This window comes from Phoenix dactylifera, chromosome 4 (genome assembly GCF_051530095.1).
Source record: "Phoenix dactylifera cultivar Ajwa chromosome 4, Ajwa_hap1_PhDact_Kaust_v1.1, whole genome shotgun sequence".
NCBI lineage: Eukaryota > Viridiplantae > Streptophyta > Magnoliopsida > Arecales > Arecaceae > Phoenix > Phoenix dactylifera.
In genome coordinates, this window is record NC_143193.1 from 45,357,274 (window position 1) to 45,380,444 (window position 23,171).

General features: G+C 38.5%; 2 protein-coding genes across 3 annotated transcripts; one reads left to right on the forward strand and one right to left on the reverse strand.

Annotated features, from left to right (window-relative positions):
• The first annotated feature begins 9,061 nt into the window (after positions 1 to 9,061).
• Positions 9,062 to 13,908, forward strand: LOC103719869 (4-coumarate--CoA ligase-like 7). The gene is made up of 6 exons (XM_008809324.6): positions 9,062 to 10,147; positions 11,529 to 11,715; positions 12,023 to 12,168; positions 12,252 to 12,319; positions 13,359 to 13,461; positions 13,596 to 13,908. The coding sequence occupies exons 1-6, from the start codon at positions 9,119 to 9,121 to the stop codon at positions 13,719 to 13,721; spliced, it is 1,659 nt and encodes a 552-aa protein (XP_008807546.1). The 5' UTR covers positions 9,062 to 9,118; the 3' UTR covers positions 13,722 to 13,908.
• Positions 13,909 to 15,158: 1,250 nt separating this feature from the next.
• Positions 15,159 to 22,823, reverse strand: LOC103719870 (Ribosomal protein L13 family protein). 2 transcript variants are annotated; one of them, XM_026809535.3, is made up of 6 exons: positions 22,654 to 22,802; positions 22,208 to 22,539; positions 17,588 to 17,659; positions 17,303 to 17,469; positions 17,098 to 17,209; positions 15,159 to 15,673 (listed from the first exon to the last, which is right to left on the reverse strand). In XM_026809535.3, exons 2-6 carry the CDS (start codon positions 22,247 to 22,249, stop codon positions 15,467 to 15,469), a joined length of 600 nt encoding a protein of 199 aa, XP_026665336.1. In that variant the 5' UTR covers positions 22,250 to 22,539; positions 22,654 to 22,802; the 3' UTR covers positions 15,159 to 15,466. The 2 variants fall into 2 exon arrangements, with proteins under 2 accessions (XP_026665336.1, XP_038989687.1); XM_039133759.2 differs by having other exon boundaries at positions 22,208 to 22,823.
• Between the last annotated feature and the right edge of the window lie 348 nt (positions 22,824 to 23,171).

The following is a 23,171-nucleotide window of genomic DNA, read 5'->3' on the forward strand; positions in this document are numbered from 1 at the left end:
GGGAGTGAGGCCTGAAGCCGTGGTTCCATGTTGTAAATGACCATGCTTCGGATTACATTGTTGCAGAAAGAAGATTTCATCCATCAAATTATATAATTTAATAATCATTGAAATATCAAACAACTATCCAACTAAAAAAAAATCAGACTATTAAGTTTGTTTTGAGTGTTGGTGTATTTTTCGTAATTTTATTACTTTTTATTTTTTAAGGTGGTAGTATGCCATGTTATGGGCTATTGAAAAATTATTTATCATACTATGTGACCATGTTATTAATGTGTTATAAAGTCAGATGTTAAGCATAAGTAGTTATGTTGTACAAAAAGCATGAGGTGTCATATTGATGCACATATGTTTACATTATAAAATTAGTTTAACTTTATATTACTTTGTTGTATATTATATCATTGTGTATGATATATCAGCGGTACTAAAACATAAGAATTTACTATGGTAATAGAATTATATATTATATTAATAATAGTGCATGATGATTAGTTATTCATGGTTTCGCATGATAGTGGTGGTGGACCGCATACAACGTAACAAGAGAAATGAGCAGTAATTAGTGTAATTCAACGATATTACCATAAATTATCTAAATTTTCGTACACTATATTTGTATGTACATTCAATTATCATATTAAAAAATATATTTTATCATTAATATTTATTTATAATATGTTATTAAATTATTAACTTTGGAGAGGCGTCTCGGCTGCATTGTCAATTTTTTCCTCTATTACAGCGTGTACGCCCACAAACAATCAAAAGGCTCGCGTGATTGAGAGCATTTATTCAGCGGTTTGTGTTGTGCAGTTTAAAAGATCCTCTAAGGGCTTGTTTGGATGCCGGGACGAATGACAAGATTTTCAGTGGGCCATCTCTAATAATGTTATGGTGGATTCGAAGAGATCGGGGCAACTATGTCACAAAAAATCCTCATAGTTAATATTCGTTTTGAAAGTTGATTTACCATAATAAATTGGAGATTTCTTGAGCTGGAGGTTCTGCACTTCTGTTATTGTACTTTGGTGCTTCTTTTGGGAAAAGAAATCATATAATTCTTTTTAAAAATTCTAGGTTACTTTTCTTTTGAAAGTTTCAATAAAAGGTATCTATTTTATGCACAGTATATTGGAAGCAGAGGGTGGCGCCTGTATGATGGTGTCAAGAGCAATAATAGAGGGGATGCTTTGTTTACTGAGAAATTGCTGATGTAAGGATCCGTGCAACAGTGTGCTTAGCCCTATTGCATCAGTAGATTTTAGATTTTAATATAAAATTAAAAAAAAATTACATAATATTTTTTAGTTATTTTTTTGAGTGAGATTTTGAATTATGATAAATAATATTAAAGTAGATCCAATATATGATTTATGTTAACTAGGGGTTAGTCGGAATTGGGTCTTTAGCCTGGGGAAAAGGTACGAGCTTAAATAAGAAGAGTATGCTGGAATTTATTTGTGTGTGCGTTTAGTTTCTGCTGGATATTCAAAAAATATTTTTTGGTTATTATTTTAGAGCGATTGTTACCGAACGATTGGAAGTTATAGTTAATATTTGAAAGGTTAATAAGTAGTTAATGCTTTAGGACGGCAAAAACTGTTGCCATTAATAATACATGAAAGTGGTATATTGACCGATGGTAAAATCTGTCAGGCTTTGCAGTATACACCGTGAACAGTTCTTTTATTGGGTAGAAATGGGAAAAAAAACCCTGGCGGCAGGTTTACTCGGAGATGGCTTGATGAGAATTTAGATGTTCAAGATGGGTTTTCCATTAGTAATAGAACTGCGCGAAAAGCAGGAGAGTCTTAGTATGAGACAGCTTTGTTCCTCGAAAACGCGGAGAGTCCAGTTGCCTTCAAATTGTGGGATAAACGCATGAGATTTAGCCAATGACAAGGCATGGGAAGCTAATGATTGTCTTGGTGCCTGAGCAATGCTCCATACTCTTTGTATAAAATAACAAAGAGTAAATCTAATGAAGATACTGATACTATAATTGCCTTACAATATTAAAATCCATTTGTTTAAATTAGTTTGCTGATACCTGGAAGATTCAAGAAAAACAAGCAATGAAGATGTATGGTCCACGAAAATGCTTTAATAACACGAAAATATCGTGAAGTATGCCACTTAATCAAGCAAACTGACAAAAATATTGCTCCCACCTGAAATATGGTGGTCCATGCTAACTTAAACTCACATGTGTGCCACCAAACATTAGATAATTTTCTGGGCCCCTCGTTGTCATTGTCCTTATTTCCCTCATCATACCAAGAAGCAAGTTGACTGGATTTTTTTTTTCCCCATCATGATTCACGAGAAGTCGTATAATAGGGTGTTAAATGGTTTTAAATATTATCTTATATTCCTGTTTCTTTAAGTAACACGCAACTCGATGTGCTTATAAAATCTTGCATGAATCACTAAATGCCGTCACTGCAAGCAGCTATGGCGTTATCTATTATTTTTGTTTCCACTTTAACTCACATGCAACTCTGATTATATTCTACTATTTAATAAAATCTCGCATGATTCACTAAATCTCATCTCTGTAGCAGACTGTGGTGTTATCCACCATCTTTTTCACTTTGCGGTTCATCCTTGAATTGGTTCTCTCTCATTATTAGTATGCTTTTATGCAGCTGCGCAGACAAATATTATCCCAAGACACCATGAGAAGAGTGTGTTTATCTGATGAAAGATCGATTATCTACTGCTCTTTTAAGTTGTTTAAGCTGCGTTGGTGATCAAAAAGGAGCATCTCTGATACTTGTCCATCCACATAAAATTGACTAATGGGCCAATGCTTTTAGTGAATTTGCATTTGAAAAATGCCAAAATATCACATTCATTCACGAAACAATCCTGACCCACTGGTTTATATTTTCAAATTCATGAAACAATCCTGACCCACTGGCAAGATAAATTACTGAAAAGCTTTTCAATTAAAGGACATGGCTGAACTCATTAGACTTCAAATTATTCTCACCATCTGTGAAAATAATAATAAATTGCAGATTAAGGATGCTATCTGGAAGCTTCTTTTTTTTCTCTTGTTTTTCTTGCTCTTTATATGTTGGTATGTTTTCATGGGAAGCCAAATCACGTGATAATTGTCCAGCAAATATTGTACCTGGTCATTCAAAATAAATGATGTCCTAAACTCTCTCTCTTATATGCATTTTGTTAGAATCATTGTAGGCCATTGTAGGACATTGTGCCACCTTGCCAAATTTCATCTTAATTGATGTGTGATTAATTGTGCCAAAATTAGTCGGCCTTACTAAATTTCATTAGCCTTCTAGTACTATATAAAAGTTGCTCCTATATATTATAACACACAGAGAGAAATATAGTTTTTTTCTCTCATTTTTCTTTTTTATTATTGTATCAAGCCAAGGCTGTTAATTTGCTCGTCGTTTCTCTTAAAAGTCTGGAGGTTCATATCAGTGCGTGCGCCCCCATGTGCCAGCCTCAGATCTATACCGTAGGCTTAATTTTTTTTGAAAAAAATAATAATTTATATAGTTCTAATATGAGTATATTCTTTTAAATCAGAACAAAGCAAAAAATACAATGTGGATGGAAGTTCTATGTGAACCAGCCTCAGATCTATATCATATAACTCTTTTCACTTCTCCCGTAGGCGCACCAACGGTGCTTAGGCGGGTCCCCTCCCGCGTCTAAACTCTCTTTCCATGCACCCCTCCCACACCACCGTACCTCACTTCGCAGAGCAAAGCAAACCCCGTCTCTCCGCAGGTCATCATCAATTGTTTCCTCCCCTCCAACGTCACTGTACCCCACTTCCGTGGCTTCTCCACTCTCCCTGTACGCCAGCTCGCTTGCAACTTGTCTGCCATCTTCCCCACCATGAGAAACAAGCATTATTCTCTTCTCCACCCGTTAAGGCTCTCCATCACTTCTCTGCGTGCGAGTCTCCTCCACCTCAGCCGCGGGATGACCATAAGAAGAGCATAAAGAGCTTCTCCTTGGTATTGGGTTCATTAGTTTCACCGAAGGCCTATCTCCGCCAACTCCGATCCCCGCAGTGCCCTGTGGCCATCGCGTATTGCAAGGTCCCGGACAACTCCGTGAGTCTTTGAATGGAAGCCCCAAAGTTGTACCCAAAAAAAAAAAAAAAAAAAGGCAGCAGAGTTTACTATATATTTACATCTTTGCCATTGTTGGCCACCACAGCAACTACTTTTTCCAATCATGGCACAAAATCTATCCAACACCAAAGAAGTGACATAACTCACCTCTACCATTCCCGATGGCTTGAACTACAATGCATGGTCTAATGCTATGCATATGTGGCTTTGCGGAAATCGTTTTTAAAGTTTGTTACTGGTGACGAGCACAAACCCAAAAAAGGAGAGAAAGAACCACAAGATGTCTTTGACAACTGTCTCGCCAACTAAAAAAGTGCACATAACCACAAGATGTTTTTGACAACTATCTCGCCAACTAGGAAAGTGCACACTTCATAATCATTTTCTGGCTTTCCAACACGAGTGTTGTCTCCATTGGCAATACTCTTAAGAGGATTGAGAATGCCAAAGATGCATGGGATTTACTGGCACATCGGTACAACAAAGCCGACCTCTCTCAGCAGTATCAACTCTCCACCAAACTTCATCGCATGCAATAGGAACTAGGTCAGTCTATTACTGATTTCTTCTCTCAGATAATTTATGTTTGGGATCAACTCTCTTTGTGTGAGCCTGAACTAATCGATCCTGAAGATGTCAAGAAGTTTATGGTATATTGAGATGGTATGCGTTTGGTTCAGTATTTGATGGCTATCAGAGATGAATTTGAAAGCACTCGTGCTGCTTTATTGCATCGTTCTCCCTTGCCGACTCTAGAGAGTGCGCTGAGTGGGCTCATTTCCAAAAAAACCAAGTTTTCCACTATGAGGCTGCCTACCTCGGAGCCAATTTTGGCCACTCCTTCTGCACCTCCTACTCGGCCCACATCTTCTAACTGCACTATTCAATGCAACTAGTTTAAGAAGTGGGGTCATAAGATCAACGAGCAGGAAATGTCCTAAATATTTTGGCTAGAAGGTTTCTTTTCCAAAGACTGCTGTTGCTCCTTTAGAATCTTCGGATAGTTCATCTGTAGACCGTTCTCCCCCAACTGTATCTCTCTCTACTGCAGAGGTTGAAGCCTTTATCCAGGTTCTATCCAAGGCCAATCTCTTTTTAGCTCTGACTACCACCTCAGATAACCAATCGTAGTATCTTGACTCTGCTTGTTGTAACCATATAATCTCTGATTCCTCTCTTCTTACTTCCACAACTAAATTATTTCACTCACCTACAATTTACATTGCCAATGGTTCTCATATGCATGTTAGTCACATGGTTCCGTTTCTACTCCTCAGCTATCTGTCATTGATACCTTGTTTCCAAATTATCTTTAAATCTGTTATCTGTCGGACAACTTTGTGAACTAGGTCTTGAGTTACTTTTTACAAATCGTGGTGTAGGATCCGCAAACAGGACAGATCATTGGGACTGCCCGTAAAGTTGGTCGTTTATTCGAGCTCACTTCTCTGCATCTTCCAATCAATATGTTGGCTACAACTCCATCTCGTACGTCGTCAGCTACTCTCTGTCTTTGGCACTCTCGACTAGGGCATGCCTTTGTGTCTCGTATTCGCTTATTAATTTTTAGTGGTCATTTAGGTTCTGTGAGTCCTGAATCATTTAATTGTATGTCTTGTCAACTTGGAAAACAATCTAGTTTATCTTTTCCTAATAGTGACTCAAATTCTTCAACACCTTTTGATTTGGTATATTCTGATATTTGGGGGCTTGCCCCTACTCATACTATGAGGAGATTACATTATTTTGTGATTTTTGTTGATGACTATTCTCGATACACATAGTTTTATTTTATGTGCAACTGGTCTAAACTTTCACAAATTTATATTAATTTTTAGAAAATGATTCTGACCCAATTTTTTTGTTCAATTAAGATTTTTCGAACTGATAATACCATAGAGTATAGAGAATCCACTTTTCTCAACACCTTGAAACACAATGATACGATCCCACATCGTTCATGTCCTGAAACCTCCCAACAGAATGGGCGTGCTGAGCGTAAGCACAGGCACATTTTGGATACTACTCGAGTCCTACTTTCTGCATCTGTTTCAGAATTTTTTTGGGGCGAATCAGCTCTCACTGCGGTTTATACTATTAATCGCACTCCTTCACCTAGAATACAGAATAAGTCGCTCTATAAACTTCTCTATGGAAAAATTCCTGAGTACCACTCCCTTCAGGTTTTGGGGTGCATGCATTTCATTCTTCTCCAGCCTCATGAGCATACTAAGCTACAACCTAGATCCCGCTTGTGTTGCTTCTTAGGGTATGATATAGAACATAAAGCTTATCGCTGCTATGATCCCATTGATCAACATCTTTTGATATCCTGCCATGTCACCTTTTGGGAGCATAAGATGTTTTGCACCATGTCCTCCTTTCCACCTTCACTCCAGGGTCATGTACCGATATTCACTGATGTTTCTGTGAACTTGCTACCAGACACTAATGACCTTAATGCAAGACCAGTGTGCTCTAATGACGATCTATCGATGGGCACTGGGCACTATTACCACTCCTAATCTCTTTGCAGGTCCTCCCACTTCACCACCAGAGTTGTCTTTCTCTGAGCCTAATTCTTTTATCCTTTGCCGCTCCTCTAGGGTAAGAGCACTTCCTACTCATCTTCGTGATTATTATAGCTATGCTGCTCGTGCTTCTTTACACCAATCTCATACCTACCGTGAGGCTTCCTCTGATCCTCTTTGGCAGCAAGCTATGACCGAAGAACTCGATGCCCTTCACAAAACTCATACCTTGGATTTGGTTGGTCTTCCTTCTGGAAAGATTACAGCTAGTTGCAAGTGGATCTACAAGATAAAAACTAACTCTGATGGTTTTGAAGTACGACATAAAGCACGTCTGGTGGCAAAAGGATATACCCAAGAGTATGACATTGATTATGAGGAGACATTTGCCCCCGTTGCTCGCATTACCTTCATCCGCTCCCTTTTAGCTGTGGCCTCGGCATGCCACTGGCCTTTATTTTAGATGGATGTAAAGAATGCCTTCCTCTATGGTGATTTGGCTGAGGAGGTATATATGGAGCCTCCCCCAGGGTATTCTTATCATCCGAGTAAGGTTTGCTATCTTCAACGAGCCTTGTATAGGCTCAAGCAAGTTCGAGGGTCTTGGTTCACCAAATTTAGCTCCACTGTTGCATAGCTTGGATTTACTTATAGCTCCTATGACTCTGCTCTCTTCATTCGTCAGATTGCTACTGGTATCACCATTCTACTACTTTATGTTGACGACATGATTATTACTGGTGACGATCTTTCTGGTATTTATGAGCTTAAGTAGTTTTTGAGTTAGCACTTTGAGATGAAGGATCTTGGTTTTCTCAATTACTTTTTAGGATTGGAGGTATCTCCTACATTTGATGACTACTACCTCACCTAGGCCAAGTATGCCTCTGATCTCCTTTTTTGTTCTGGTCTTACTGATTGCAAGACAAGTGATAGTCCCTTAGAGTCCAACATCAAGCTCCGTGCTACAGATTGGGAGCTCCTTCCAGATGCTATCCTTTACCGACAGCTTGTTAGCAGTCTCATACTAGGCCAGATATTGTCTATGTTGTACATCTTGTCAGCCAGTTCATGATGGCTCCACGCTCTGTTTACTATGCAGTTGTTTTTCACATCTTACACTATGTGAATGATATCTTGTTTCATGGACTTCATTTTTCTTCTCGCTTGTTCTTGACATTACAGGTTTATTCTAGTGTTGATTAGGCCGGTGACCCTACTGATCGCCGCTCTACCACTGGTTTTCTTTTTCTATTATGTGACTCTCTCATCTCTTGGCGAAGCAAGAAGCAGACGGTTGTTGCTCGCTCTAGCAGTGAGGTTGAGTATCGAGCTCTTGCTGATACTACTTCCGAACTTCTTTGGCTTCTACAGGATATGGGTGCTCCTCAGCAGTCGAGCACTCCTATTTATTGCGACAGTCATAGTTCAATTCAAATTGCTCACAATGATGATCAGCTTGCGGACGTTTTCACCAAAGCTCATCATCCTGACATCTTTCAATCTCTTGCTTTTAAATTTAAGTTAGTGTTCACTTTACCACCTTGAGTTTGAGGAAAAATGTTGGAATCATTGTAGGTCATTGTACCAAATTTAGCCGTCCTTATCAAATTCCATTTAAATTGATTGTACTAAACTTAGCCAATCTTACTAAAATTCACCCGTCTTTTAGTACTATATAAAAGCTACTTTTGCATACCGTAATACACAGGCAAAAATATATATATTTTTTTATTCTTCTCTCTCAACGCATTTGATGATGGTAGCTACTAATAATTAACAATACTACGTTGGTTGAGAAATCCACTTCTGCAATTGGAGACTGCGTGTTAGATGAGATGATTTTAATTAAAAAAGTTGTCATCATTTTTGTTTAGACTACTGAAATAATAAAATCTATCAAAAGTTTACAGGGTATCTTTTGGCCTCCGACACCAGGTGATGGATGGTAAACATCATTCCCGATCGCTGATCCAACAACACTGAAGAAACACGCACATGGGATCCACATCAGACAAGACAACCTTCCCAGTTCCCACTCCCTATAATTAAATAAACTTGAAAACTTTCTGCATGTTGATGTAACATAATATAATTTATCCGTAAATTCTTTCCAATCGCCAGTGACAATAAATTAGCAAATGGAGCGGAGGAAAGAACCCTTTCAACTAAAATTGTGGTAATATATTGATATCACTTCCATCATCAATCACCGACGTTATCATCATCATCACCATAGCAATAATATATTTATTATTATTAAAATAATATTTAAAACAAATAATAATAATAATAATAATAATAATAATAATAAACTCAACCTTTTAGTTTCTACTCCTGCATATATATATATATATATATATATATATATATATATATATATATATATATATATATATATATATATATCATTTGCACGATATCAATACCACCACCCCCAAGCATTACCAACCTTCTCTCATGGCGGAGACTGCCGACGATCCTCGGTCACCGTCACTTCCTCCGTCCGTCGACCCGAGGAGCGGCTTTGACGGCGTCACCAAGACATTCTGCAGCCTCCGCCCCACCGCCGCCATGCCGTCACCCTCCGTCCCCCTCTCCGCCGCCTACTACGCCGAATCCCTCCTCCACTCCCCACTCCCCTCCCACCCCGCCATCCTCGACGCCACCACCGGCGCCGCCGTCTCCTTCCCCGACCTCCTCTCCCAGATCCGCTCCCTCGCCGCCTCCCTCCGCGCCCACCTCGGCCTCTCCAACGGACACGTGGCGTTCATCCTCTCCCCAAACCGCCTCGAGATCCCTGTCCTCTACCTTGCTCTCTTCTCAATCGGCGCCGTCGCCGCCCCCGCCAACCCCGCCTCCACCCCCTCCGAGATCGCCAGCCTCGTCCGCCTATCCAAACCCACCGTCGCTTTTGCCGTCTCTTCCACCGCCGCTGCCCTCCCCCGCCACCTACCCACCCTCCTCCTCGACTCCTTGGAATTCCACTCCTTCCTCACCTCCAACGCCGCATCGGCCGCCGTTCCGGCGGCGGAGGTGCGCCAGCCCGACGTGGCGGCCATCCTGTTCTCCTCGGGGACAACCGGACGGGTCAAGGCGGCGGCGCTGACGCACCGGAGCTTCATCGCGATGATGGCCGGGTTTTATGCGGCGCGGCGGGAGGGACGGCCGGAGGTGAAGCTGCTGACGGCGCCGATGTTCCATACAATGGGGTTCGTTGTGGCTCTGAAGGGAGTGGTGCTGGGGGCGACGATGGTGCTGATGGGCGGCGGCCGGGCGGGTGTAGCGGAGATGCTCCGGGCGGCGGAGCAGCACAGGGTGACGGAGATAACGGCGGCACCGCCCGTGGTGGTGGCAATGGGGCGGCCAGAGGTGGCAGCGGGTCTTGACTTGTCGGCGCTCGAGCGCGTGGTCTGCGGTGGCGCTCCGCTCCACCCGGCGGCGGCGGAGCGGTTCATGGCGAGGTTCCCTCGCGTGGAGCTCTCGCAGGTACACCCGGGTTCGGGTTGTATCTTTCGCGAAGGAAGGATTTGACTTTTGCGATGTTTAGCGTTGGATCGCAGCATCCCGCACAGCTCTCAAAGCATTCTGAAATTTTTCATCGACACTTGCGTTGCTTGAAAGCAACCGTTACGCGATCCAACGGTGGATTAGTGAAGAGGACGAATCCTTCTTTGGTGTGAAAGATACAACCCTCATTTGGTACACATCAACAAAGCGGGGGAAAAAAAAAAGAAAAAAAAAAGAAAGAGTGAGCCTGCTGCCGGAGCTCGGCTCGGATTCAAACTCGACTCAACTTAGACTATTACCGGCATCAACTAGCTCGAACTTTCGAGCTCGAGCATTAAAAAACTTAGCTTGCAGTCCTGCGAGTTTAGTTTAGTATATATATTTTCAATAATATTTTTTATTTATAATATATTATTGATTTAATATTTAAAATATATTATTCTTATTTTTTTAAACTGATATAACTTCTATTTTTTAACTATATTTTTTAATTATGACTAAGGCTCACATTTGAGCTTGAAATCAGTATGTCTCTTAATATGAGCCGACTCAAGTTGATTTTGAGTATTACTTTTTTATCTATTTTTTTTTTTTGATTCAGTCAAGTTCAAACTTGAATACTAAGACTCGATTGACATTGAATCGAATTTCGAGCTTGAGTATTTTGAATCGAGTTGAACTCGAGCCTCTAGCTACTTGACTCAGCTTGACTTGGTAGCACCTCTATTGAGAAACATTGCCCGAAAAGATATGAACCAGGTCTTGTGAGAATAATTTGGCGGCCAAAGTGCCTATTTTGGCGTTGGTAGTTCTTGAAACCGGTCTTACAACTTACAAGTTATTATGGCTGAGACTTAGGGAGCTATTCATAAAATGATATGTGGAGTTTGAATCCTCTCAGAGTTTGGATTGGAACTAAAGAGGTTCAATTCCGACTTATTATGTCTCTGAATTGAAGAAATGATCTGTAATTGTGTGACAGCCATAGTACATGTATTAGGAAACTTATTGTTTGCCAATCCACAATGAAAAGCATAACCCTTGATTTCAAACTGACCCTCTACAATTCAACCTTGAATTGCAGAGGCTTATGGCAAGCAAAACCAGCTTGTCGATCTGCTTTCTTTTAGTACATATAAAGAAGCTTGATATCTATCAAGGCTTCTTTTTCTAGGTATGTCTCTCCAATGGTTAAAAACATTTGTCTTTCTTCTTACAAGATCATTAGAGACTTTTACAAGGCATATATTTCTTAGATTAGGAATATTAACAACACTGACAAAGAATTTCCGCCTTGCCTGTTGTTCTTGTACACAGTTTCAATAGGCCAGATTTGAACATCCTTTTCTGATCTATCCAGGGGTATGGTTCAACTGAGGCAGGAGGAATTTCCATATTGGTTGGTCCTGATGAATGCTGTCATGTGAGGTCTGCTGGACGCCTCTCTTCTAATGTCGAAGCAAAAATTGTAGACACAGTCACTGGTGAGGCTTTATCAGTTGCCCAAGAAGGTGAATTATGGGTCCGAGGTCCTGCCATCATGAAAGGTAATATGTGTAGTGAATTCTTAGAAAATTAGGACACTTGAGCACTTGATCATGTAGGCGTACAGATTAAGACAGTGCTAATGGGAACCTAAAGAAGGGGGATCGTTGCTTGGTGCAATGGTAAAGGCTTGCATTGACAAGTGCAATGGGTCAAAAATTAGGTCTGTCCCCAGTTCGCCGCTTCCATGGGAACATAAGTGGTTATGTAGTTTTTTAAATAGGAGCCTAAAGAATCAAAAACTGCAAGAAGGCCTCTTTTGCGCATTGACTACATTAGGTGCAGCATTTAGTCGATTTTTGTTGTCAGGTTATGTTGGTGACGATGAAGCCAATGCTTCCATATTCAGTTCTGATGGTTGGCTGAAGACAGGTGATCTGTGTTACTTTGATCATGATGGGTTTCTTTACATCGTGGATAGGCTGAAGGAGTTGATCAAATACAAGGCTTACCAGGTGTGCGATTGCTTATCTATAGATTTTAACCATGTTTAGTATACATACAGGCTTACTCATTTAGCATGATTTCCATATTGCAGGTTCCGCCTGCTGAATTGGAGCTTTTGCTGCAGTCCTTACCAGAAATTGTGGAGGCTGCTGTAGTTCCGTAGGTTTCTAAACATTACAACCTCAATTAATTACACGGCTTCTGCTTTTGTTTAACTGTGTTGCTAGTATACTTCTTAAACTATAAATGTGAAAGCAATGGATGTAGCAGAGATTGATCTTTTCTTCAGTAGCGCAATGCCAGGCTATATATCCTTATGGTGACATGCATAGGAGACTTTTCATGACTTATAATTATGGTGGACAGAAAAAGGTTAAGGTATTAGAGATCCTCACGTAGTAGTTCATGATAATAAGTTAGAATTGATCTGTGAATATGATTAACTTAAATATTAAGTAGAAAGATAATGCTCCAATCATATGTCACCTGGAAATATATTGTAACAATTATAATGTTTTGGTTAAAGTTCTTCCTAAAATTATGTTCCTTAAGTCCTTACGTTGTTTCATGAATCAGCTTACTTTTGAAATGGTCTCTTAGTGCTTAAAGTATCATAATTCTACACTAATATCATCATAAAAAAGTTAGCCATTCTCTTCTCTTTTTTGAAGATTACATGCAAAAAGTTTCATTTATCTACAAAATTTCATTTCTAGTGCTTATGTGATATTGTTCTTTTTAGCATCTCCCAAGTACCTTATGTTAAAAAATTTTGATTTCTGGTCAAAACCTTTATGGCATTTAGCAGTTTCTAAATTTTATGGTGCATATACTGTATGCACAAGATATGATTTGAATATTCATTAAAACACATTTATGCTGTATATGATGCATTATCCGCGTGCAAGTTAACGCATTAATATGGTAGTGGAACCAGCTTGTTTTTCAAGAAAAAATGGATACTGTAGAATTTTAATTTATAAAAATATTAGTTAATAATGATCAGTGATTTACTACTATATGCATTTGTGCTGGCTACTACAGGCTTGCTTCAGACATAGTAAGAATTTCTGTTATTTTTCTCTACCATTATTTGATGGTCATTTGACAGCGAAGGGTAGAAGGGGTAATTGGAAAGAGCTTCCTTTGGGCAGCTTTCAATCTAGTTTTCTCATCATTGGATGTTTGCAAAAAATAGGTACCCACATGAAGAAGCAGGGCAAATACCAATGGCATTTGTGGTGAGACAACCTGGAAGCAACCTCAGTGAAGCAGAAATTATTGATTTTGTTGCAAAGAAGGTGTGCATTAAATATGAAAATTTGAACTTCCAATCATTTTTTTTTTGATTTGTTTGAATGAAACAGAAGTGACTATACTCAAGGAAACAAAAGCTTTAAGGCTAACAATTACGCAATGCATGCATTTGTTTTAGGTCGCACCATATAAGAAGATACGTAAAGTTGCATTTGTTGACTCAATACCGAAATCAGCAGCTGGAAAGATCTTGAGGAGGGAATTGAGAAAACTTGCACTTTCTACCTCCAAATGTAAATTATGATGCGTGTTTCATGTCTAGATCATGAAGTCTTTTAGTTTGACAGTCTCCAATGTACTATGAGTTTCAAGCATAGCGACAGTGCATCCTAGCACTTGCTTAATTGCTAAAAGCTTGAAAGGATGTGCTTCATTTATGCCTTGTGTCAAAGCTTTTCTTTATTTGCTCAATAGCATTGAACAGTTATCAAGGGAATGGATTAAGCTTTCTAAAAAAGTCTATCAAAGCTTTTCAATGTTGGAGTTGGTAGGATGTAAAGATACTATTATTTGTCTTTTAACCTACCATACCTCATGGTCACCTATTAGGAACAGCAAAGTATGTATGAATTTATCAAGACTTGGCTTTTTATGAATTGAAGACATAATCAGAATCTCAATCTAAGTCAAATCCTACCAAATAGTAATCATATACAGCATATAAGTAAGTAATATATGAATTGAAGACATAAAAATAAATCTTACGTATTGGGTTGAGTAAGGTTATGGTAGAGATGGCCAAGCTTGATCCAATTTACAATCGATTTGAGATAAACATATTTAGGTTTCGCATAAATAGGTATGGATTATAAACAACTTGACATTAGTCAACCTATTTGTTAAATAGGTTATATTCAGGTTTGGAGTTCTAACCAGTCTAACCTATTTCAACCTGGCCTGAACCTTATCGAAATTGGTGCCCATATGCAGTTTAAGCTAAGATGGTTGTTTTTGATATACGGAACTGGTTTCTTCTCCAAGGCACAAAAGAGCCAACAAGCCAAATGAAATGCATTGCGAATGATGATCGTAAATATTATAATAGCACAATCAAGTTAGCTTTTCAAAACCAATAGGTTAGAAAAAAATGCGATATAGTGGTTGTTTATCCCTATATCGTGTCACAACTGCAATTTCACCTGTATCTGCTTATGAGACATGCTTCATCCCTGCGTTTGATAAAAGTGAATTGCATGCTTGCTTTAGCAGGTCATGGGAGTGGATTGTGATAGAACACAAGCAGATCACCTTTTTTTTTTTGCACTAAAAAAAAAAAAGTCGAGAAAGGCACCAGGCATTCCTAATTCATCTTATAATTTTTTTATTCAGTAAAATTGAGCATTGCTTAGAATGCTCTTGGGAAGCTCCCATGCTTTAATGCAAGCAATACCAATACTTTTGGGTGTTGCATACACCAACAAGCTGTTCGACAAATTCTGAAGTCATGCTTCTCTAAGCAGCACTGCCAAATTATGTGCAAATTCGCAGCCAAGTACTCAAGTCTCGGTTGTGTTAAATGCCCCAAGTACTTGCAAGGCCATAGAATTTTAAGCTGTTCATCCAGCAACACTATGCCTCCACAACCTCAGAAGGCATTTATGGGATGCATCTTAAAGAGCAGATTAGCAGTGGATTTAAACAAAGTACCTGCAGTTGTCAAGCAGGTTACAACATGTGGATCTGCGCAATAGGATCATTACCGGCTTTGTTTGGTCAGTATTTGATTCCAGAGTTTAATTAGAACAGAGGAGGAAGTCACAAGGATGTTTGGCATAGAAAAATTACATCTCCAAACCAAATGAACTGAAAAGAATGCATCAGTCACATTCTATTCGGGCATTATGCTGCTAACAAAATCTCAACTACACTATGCATAACCCAACCGTCTATGAAATGTAGATTCCTGACTGTTGGACTCAAATCCAAGTACTATGTTTAGTTTCTTCTTAACATGGAAGATCCAAAATCCTTAATGGAGAACTGGACATATCATGTGCTGATCTGGCCTTTGTCTTCCTTTTGTGTCTTGGTGTTTGTGTTTTTCTGATCTGTCTTCTTCTGAGCTCGTATAAGTGCACGCCTTGCGCGGGGTCGCATCTCACGTACCTTCCGAGGGGGCATCACATATTGCTCCAGAGGACGATCAACAAAAGGATGCTCACTTCCTGGAAATATCCTTAGTTTGCGATCTCGGTCCTGAACAAAACACATGGTCTATCAGTGAGTGTTGTCAGTATAATAACATGAACAATGAGTAAACCTTTCAAAGACACAAGAAACTGAATGTGGAAGATCTCTCCATTTTATTGGCGTCACAAAGGGTTGGTTGGGATTTTGCTTTGCGGTCATTTAAGGAGAAAACCTTTGGCTGCAAATTGTTACATGGAGTTAAAAATGGTTTACATATCTTTATATAAGGTTTGATGAGTTAAACTCAGGTCAGGGTGCAGAGTTGTGAACCAAGAGTTTGGCTAAATAATTTCCCTCCTTTCTTCTTTTATATGGAAAAATGCTGCTAAGGGGGGATCCTTTGTTCATCTCTAGCTTCTTCTTCCCCCTTGTACTCACCAAGAAAAAAATACTCAAGCAAATAGCAAATACATACACAGACACACACAAAAACACACACACACACACACACACACACACACATATATATATATATATATATATCAGATGACAGTTCGCTGATACTTGTAGCATTTTCTCCATGGTGAGACACTATGGAAACCTTGGTCAAAGTCTGGCTGGAGAGGACTCCCTTGCCGTCCTTGACTGATACTACTGCGCATCAAAAGTTTTAGCAAGTAATTTGTTGAATTAGAGATTTTGAGGGAAGTGACCAATTTTGTGTGAAAAGTATAACCTGTCCTACATTTAGTTTTGACATTGAAAGCAGGTTCAACATTAGGAAGAGAAATTATTCATGATTGTGTCAAGTGAATAATCTAAAAGGCAATTAGATGATGGGTAATCCACAGGGTTAATTGTTGTTGATGATCTACTTATGGATAGGTTCATTGTAAATCCGATTAGCCTAATATATAAGAAGCTCATGTGTTGAATAGCAATTTTTTTGAGGATTTTTTAATGGTTGATATCCGTTACATTTCAGCTCCAACTTTTAAACAACCAGAATTGTGTCTTGAAATTACTATCACAAGACCTACAACAATAATAATAAAAAAGAAAATATCAAGATGATTTTACATCATCATGTATCATAATAAAGCAAGCTACAAAAAAGCAACTTTGCAAACTTGATACTTTGATATGGGAAGCTTAGTCTTTTACACCTAAGATCCAGGGCTGACTTCAGTAAAACAAAACAAGATATTTGAAAAAGCAAAAACTGATTTTTCCTACAAAGTTTTATCTTGAAACTAAAGTAGAGCAGGATTTAGTTTGTTTTTAGTAAACTCAAGTCAAAAATCCTGCCTAGCATGAACAACTCTGATTTTATGTTGGGTAAATTTAAAGTGCGAAACTTACACATCAACATGGGGGCATAAGTAACTGGTTTATAAGATATAGATGAAACAGAATCAAGATTTGATTTTTCAACACCATATCACTTAAATGACAGGCATAAGAAAGAACTGAAGAGAAAGATCACTTACATCACGCAATTTATTTCGAGGAAGCATACGTAAGACAGCTTTGCGAATCACTTCAGTTGGATCCTTCACCATCTGGTCCTTCAAGCTTCTTTCCTTCAGGTGGCCAATATACCTACAAAAGTAAAACAACATGATGAATCAGATAAACTAAAAAACAAGCCAATTTAAATTTCCTTGATAAACAAAGACTGTCAATTGAACTTGCCCAGTATGCCAATGATAAAATTTGTCAGTCATTTTTCTCCCTGTGACACAAACATCTTTTGCATTAAGCACAACACACATATCTCCATCATCACGGTTTGGCGTGTATGTTGGTTTATCCTTTCCTTGAACCACAGTTGCTATTTGTGATGCAAGTCTCCCAAGTACCTGAGAAGGTGCATTCTAGATTGGTAAGTGATGCGTTCATCATATCTATCTCAAAATATATTCTATTAAGAATACCATAAATGATACGCTTGTTCATTGCAACAGGACAAATACTTACCTGTCCTTTCGCATCAAATACCCGCCAACGCAGGCCCTCTAAATTGATTCTTCTCAGGCCAGCAAGTGCTTTCTGCATAATATTAGCAAAAGGTGAGTCAAAATGTTTCACTTTCAGGATAAACAAGGTGTTTCAGTCAAGAAAATAATCAAAACAAGAACAAACTATGATTTTAGCTAACCATATCTACCATGAAATGACAAACGACCTTTGAGCATGTGCATTGATATGTTTAGAAGGCATTAGTGTTTCAATCATTCATCAGTATACTTTTCTTATGTCAATTCAATGCGTCAAATACATATTCCTGATATGATGAAGTTTACAGTGATCAGGTGTTCCTGCTCCAACCAGATGTACATGGTTAAGTGGTTCATATCAGTAGTTTGTATCGTAAACATTAGAAAGTCTAAGAAGTGAAAGCTTCAACAAGAAAAATTTAGCCTTATTTCAGGTGTTAAGCAAGCAGATATGCACCCGTTAAAACTCAGATCTATGGAGTCAGAGGAGAAAAGAGGTGATGGACGCCAAACAGACAGAGAGGGTTTGAACTGCAGGGGTTGCCACGAGCGAATTGAATTCTCCAAACCCAGGGAAAGGGAAAAAAGAATATATCAACTTCCTCTCTGCTTTTTAAGGGTAATTAAATTGGAATCAGCAAAATCCTGTTCTTTAGAAGAGCCAATTAATAGACAGAACTCTTGTAAGATTCCTCTCCAACAAGGTTTGCCAAACCATGCTGGTTCAGGGTATACCAAATCGGACGGTCGGTTACAGGCACGATTTAAGCCCCCTCTCTTGCGAAGCCTTAAAAGTCTCCTTCAGCCCTCTTTGAAATGCGGTTTAGGCCCTTACAGTCCTTCAAAATCGAAAACCTTTTTCACTCCACGTTCGTTGAAAGCATCGAAATGCCGTCGGAATCCAAAATCCTACATTCGGGGAAACCCGCAGATCTTGCGGCAGTGGAGCTTCCTCATGGAGTTGACGCAGTATTTGATTTGGCCCCAACAGAGGTAACTACTATATGGAATTTTACTGCACGGCGTCCTCATTAATCCACTTCTGCTTTATTGTGCATAGACATTATAAATGCACTAAGTTTGTGTTGGAATAGCTCAGATTATTACATAAGTTAATAATACCCTTGAAGCTGGTAAAATTGCTGAAGATTGTAAATCTCTGTCACAAAATAAACAAGCCACAAGAACAATAGTATAATAAGAGAAAACAATTTTGTTGCTACAGTTGGTGATATTGGATAGATAATTGCATGATGCAAATAACAATTCGTGAGATGGTGATATTGACTCTATAATTGCAAAGCAACAAGAATGGTAAGGCAGCTGCCAGAATAGCAAGTACTACAAGTCTTGTGGCTCAATCATGCCTAGCCCAGGATTGGACTCGGTCCACAAATGCAAGTCCTAATAGGCATCTAGCCAAATAGGTGCACATATATGAGAAGAAATCAGAAGTACCATCATTGTTAAAATAGAAAACAGAACCCTGTCTAAACAAGAATTTCAATAAATGAAAGGCTGAGCATTGAAATAAAACAAAACCCTTATTAGCTATGCCAAAGAGATGCAATAGCCTGCAAAGTAATCATAGGATTACAAAATAAGATAGGAAAGATTAATAGTGGCAAGATGAGGAAACCTCCTACTTAATACATGTTCAATCGCTGGGTAAATCTATGAAATATGGCCAAAGAATGGGAGCCTGATAAGCGGCACCTATTTGAGAAATCCTCATGCCGGGTTCTGAAGAATTTAGAGCATCCTTAACCATGTTGGTGGCATGATTAAGGCACATAACGAAGCAGATGAGTTATATGAACTTGAGTTTTCTATTAAGATACAGAGAATCCAATGAAACAGAGAACAAGAAGTCCAAGATAATGATAAATGATCACACTATGCTGTTCTTCAATCAGCTTATAAAACATATTCCTGCCATCAAAAGTCCTGATGAACAACCTAATACAAGCTATTGCAGGATGACCTCTATGGAACTGTACCCAAAAAATAGATTACTAAAATGGATGCGCTAGACTACTCAAATGAAACTAGTTTTACCCAAAATATTTCTGAAATAGAATATTTTATTCAAGGTATTAGTCTTTCATCTGCATTCTTTATCAAGCTGTTTTGGCAGAAATCAGCAGTCCAGCACAATGGCCATGGGCTTCTTTAACCACCACAAGTCCAATTAAAGATACGTGGAGCTTTTTGTTTGTCATTTAGTCAATATTTCAATAGTTATTTTTTAATGCTAATTTGAACAAGATCTACAAATTAATGAACAACTTAAAAACTGATTGATGCCAGCAAGTTTTCTTTTTTTATGTTTTTGCATAGCGAGTTTAATTGTGTCCCTGCTCAAAAGGAGAGAGGGAGAACGGGGGAAGGGGTGAGGCTTTTAAAACTTTGTTTTCTCCTAGTCAATATTTACTTTGTGTACTAATTCCAAGGGCCAAAATCACATATAAAGAATATTAATAGAGCTTTGGAGACTGCTGATTAGTTTCCCCCCCTCCCAATCTCATTGTCGAACCACTTCCTTCAAATGACCTGAAACTATTCTACATTTTGCACCTTCTTTAATCAAAATAATTTTTAACTCTTCAGCCAATGTGCATTGAAAAATTCTGGTACGACCACTATGTCCTTCAAGAGGTAGAGGTTGTTAAATCAGTTTCGACCTTTCTCAGTGATGGGTTATGTACCTACCTAATCCAAAGAAAAAAATTGAACTTTGAAACACTTGAGCAACTTTTGGGTTGGTAAAATTAAGGTTCAACCTGGAATGCACCTGATATTGCAAAGGTGTTACAATTTATTGGAGATGCTTGATGATACCACTCATGGTCTCGTTGGATTTCAGTTTTGACCAGTCCCTTAGGCCTCCCTCTCGAATGGTGTCTGACTAGCATAACCATCATCTTCAAGAAGAAAAATCCTTAACATTAGGGAGGACGCCACCCCATGAACATCTGAATTATTTGTGTATTCTTACTAAACTGCTCATCGATGGAATTGAGTCCCCTATGAAGTACCTAGTGGCTAAAAAAATTGCCCGATAAACTATGCACTCCATATAGTGAGATAAGGCTATCTCATGGCTAAAATTGACCTTTAAACGGTCTATATTTGACTATGTATGAAGCCCTCATGGAAACACAAGAATGGATTAGATGGTTTCGTCCACGCATCTGTTGACCTATATTTCAGCCTTTTACCAATGGTACATCTTCCCCCTGGTTCAAGAAGAAATGGGACTGTACAAAGAGACCTAAAATGTCTTAAGCATTTTATCTTGTGCTCTCAAGCCTTTATAGTGTACCTGAGTGACGAGACCATATAAAGGTTATATTCACATTTCCATGCCACACCCTATCCTTAATAGAAATTCATACCATTCTGTGTACATAGTGGCATCTTTTCTTTCTTAATGGACATGGGACCAATTATATCATACATGATGCTTTAAGATATGTTTTACAAACTTCAAAAAAAGATATCCCAACCCAAATCTTATCATGATAGCTCCAATTTACCCTACAGTTAGATTATTTACTGCTTTACCCTTAGCGTCTTAATTTTTCATGTTTATACAAAACACCATGCTAGCCATCTCCTAGGTATATGTTATGTCCATGTGGAGAAACTTTAAATCAATCGCAAGATACATAATTGGCTAAATAAGTGGAGGAATAATATGCTTTTTGATCAAGTCACTAGCAGAATCACGGTAACCTCTTTGGGCTACTAGTATGAACACTTGATATAGCTAGGATTTAATTTGCTAGTAAGTGATAGAATTTGCACTAGAAGTGTCTTTTGACAGAAAAATCCAAAAAAAAGGCAAGTGCCAAAATGTCTGGCAAAGTAGGGTGTTCCAATTTTGGCGTGATACAAATGTCATGTCACCTCTGTTGGCATCCAAAAAATAATGCCCTACTCATATCGGCTAGATGTACTTAGTAAAGAACTGTGAAGTTCATATCAAAGAATACTTCATTGCATGGCATTTCAACTTTAACTCCGAGCCATTCCTGATACCTTGACACACAAATACACATACAAGGACCTTGTCCCAATAGCATAGGTGACAGTGTCTATCACAAAAACCTCTTTGCATTAAGTTTATGCCTTGCAAAGGAACACTTACCAAAGGCAAACAAACATGAACTAAAGCAAATTCTATTGAATACAACGATTATAGAATTCTCGCAGATATCTCTCAAACATGCTGAGAGCCACCTCTATATTTCAGGTATCTGCTAAAGATTGCTCCAATACCTTCATACATTCTTAACTTTAAACCCAAACATTGGAAAAAAATTCAACTATTGATTCTTTTAAAGTCAAAATGGGTCAAAAGTTTTTGTTGCAACCCCTTCATTTTCCATAAATTTGATGGCTATATCACTTGATTTTCTACAAAACTTAATTTTCTAAAACAAGACTAAAAGCCAGCATCAAAGCTAGCAGATAGGGCAAAGCAAAATCTGAAACCTACCAGCCTCCATCAGTTTAAAATTCATATCATAGAATGACAGAACGCAAAGGCAAATAATAAGAATAGAAACTAGAATGAGAAAAAAAAAACCTTTACCTTCAAATTTCCTTTAAAGGGTTGAGCTGCTGCAGTGGCCATCTCTCAACTTTCTTTTCTTTCACACTGTTTCTTCTTCGCCACAAAGAAGAACGGAACAGGGCGGGGGATACGGGGCGGCGCCACCACCGACGGCTCGAGTGGACGTAAAGGAAAATACTGACACCCCACGACGAGGGCTAAGATTAAAGCAGCGAGAACCAAACTGATCTCGAAACCCTAATGCTCCTAATCCCGCCGAATCAAAAATATCGACAGACGGATACAGCGAGAAAGACCGACCAACAAAAATGATCGGACAAAAGCCCTAGCAAAATCGGATTGTCGGAACCCTGGAAAAGCGCAAAGATCGAATTTTTGGGGAGCGAAAACGCTCAAAGATGGAAGCTTTGATGAGAAGTTCGGATGGAAAAGAGGAGGGAAGTACGAGAATCAAAGGATCCGACCTGGAACAGCGCTCGCTGAAGCAGCCTCTCCTCTCGATCAATCGATCAAAGGCGACGCGAAGGGTTTCGACAAGGCGATATCTCTACCTAAAGGGGGAGGGTTTCCCATTTTTCTTCTTGTTTATCCTCCATGGCCGGCGGCGCTTCCCGTTACCTTACCCAAAGTTTTTATTTATTTATTTATTTTATTTTTATAAATACCCTCTTAAATATTCAATTTTATGTAAATACTATATACCTTTCTAAAATACTTATTTTGTTGTATATACATATATATATATATATATATATATATATATATATATATATATATATATATATATATATATATATATACCTACGTCATCTAATACCATTAAAAAATTAACGATTTCAAATTAAAATTACTAAAATATCTTTAATAGATAGATGTGTAAAAAAATATTTATAAGACGATCGTGATAGATATATAAAAAAATATTTATAAGACTTTCAAAATTTTATTTTATTTTTTATTAAAATAAATATAATTTTTATTA

What these genes read in the sequence shown, in the direction of transcription:
- LOC103719869 (XM_008809324.6), top strand. Translation starts at nt 9,119, where the DNA reads ATGGCGGAGACTGCCGACGATCCTCGGTCACCGTCACTTCCTCCGTCC. An exon ending in CTCGCGTGGAGCTCTCGCAG is followed by an intron (nt 10,148 to 11,528) that starts GTACACCCGGGT and finishes TGATCTATCCAG; the next exon opens with GGGTATGGTTCAACTGAGGC. An exon ending in TCAAATACAAGGCTTACCAG is followed by an intron (nt 12,169 to 12,251) that starts GTGTGCGATTGC and finishes TCCATATTGCAG; the next exon opens with GTTCCGCCTGCTGAATTGGA.
- LOC103719870 (XM_039133759.2), bottom strand. Translation starts at nt 22,249, where the DNA reads ATGGCCACTGCAGCAGCTCAACCCTTTAAAGGAAATTTGAAG. An exon ending in CCTTTAAAGGAAATTTGAAG is followed by an intron (nt 17,660 to 22,207) that starts GTAAAGGTTTTT and finishes AATATTATGCAG; the next exon opens with AAAGCACTTGCTGGCCTGAG. An exon ending in TTTTATCATTGGCATACTGG is followed by an intron (nt 17,210 to 17,302) that starts GCAAGTTCAATT and finishes TTACTTTTGTAG; the next exon opens with GTATATTGGCCACCTGAAGG.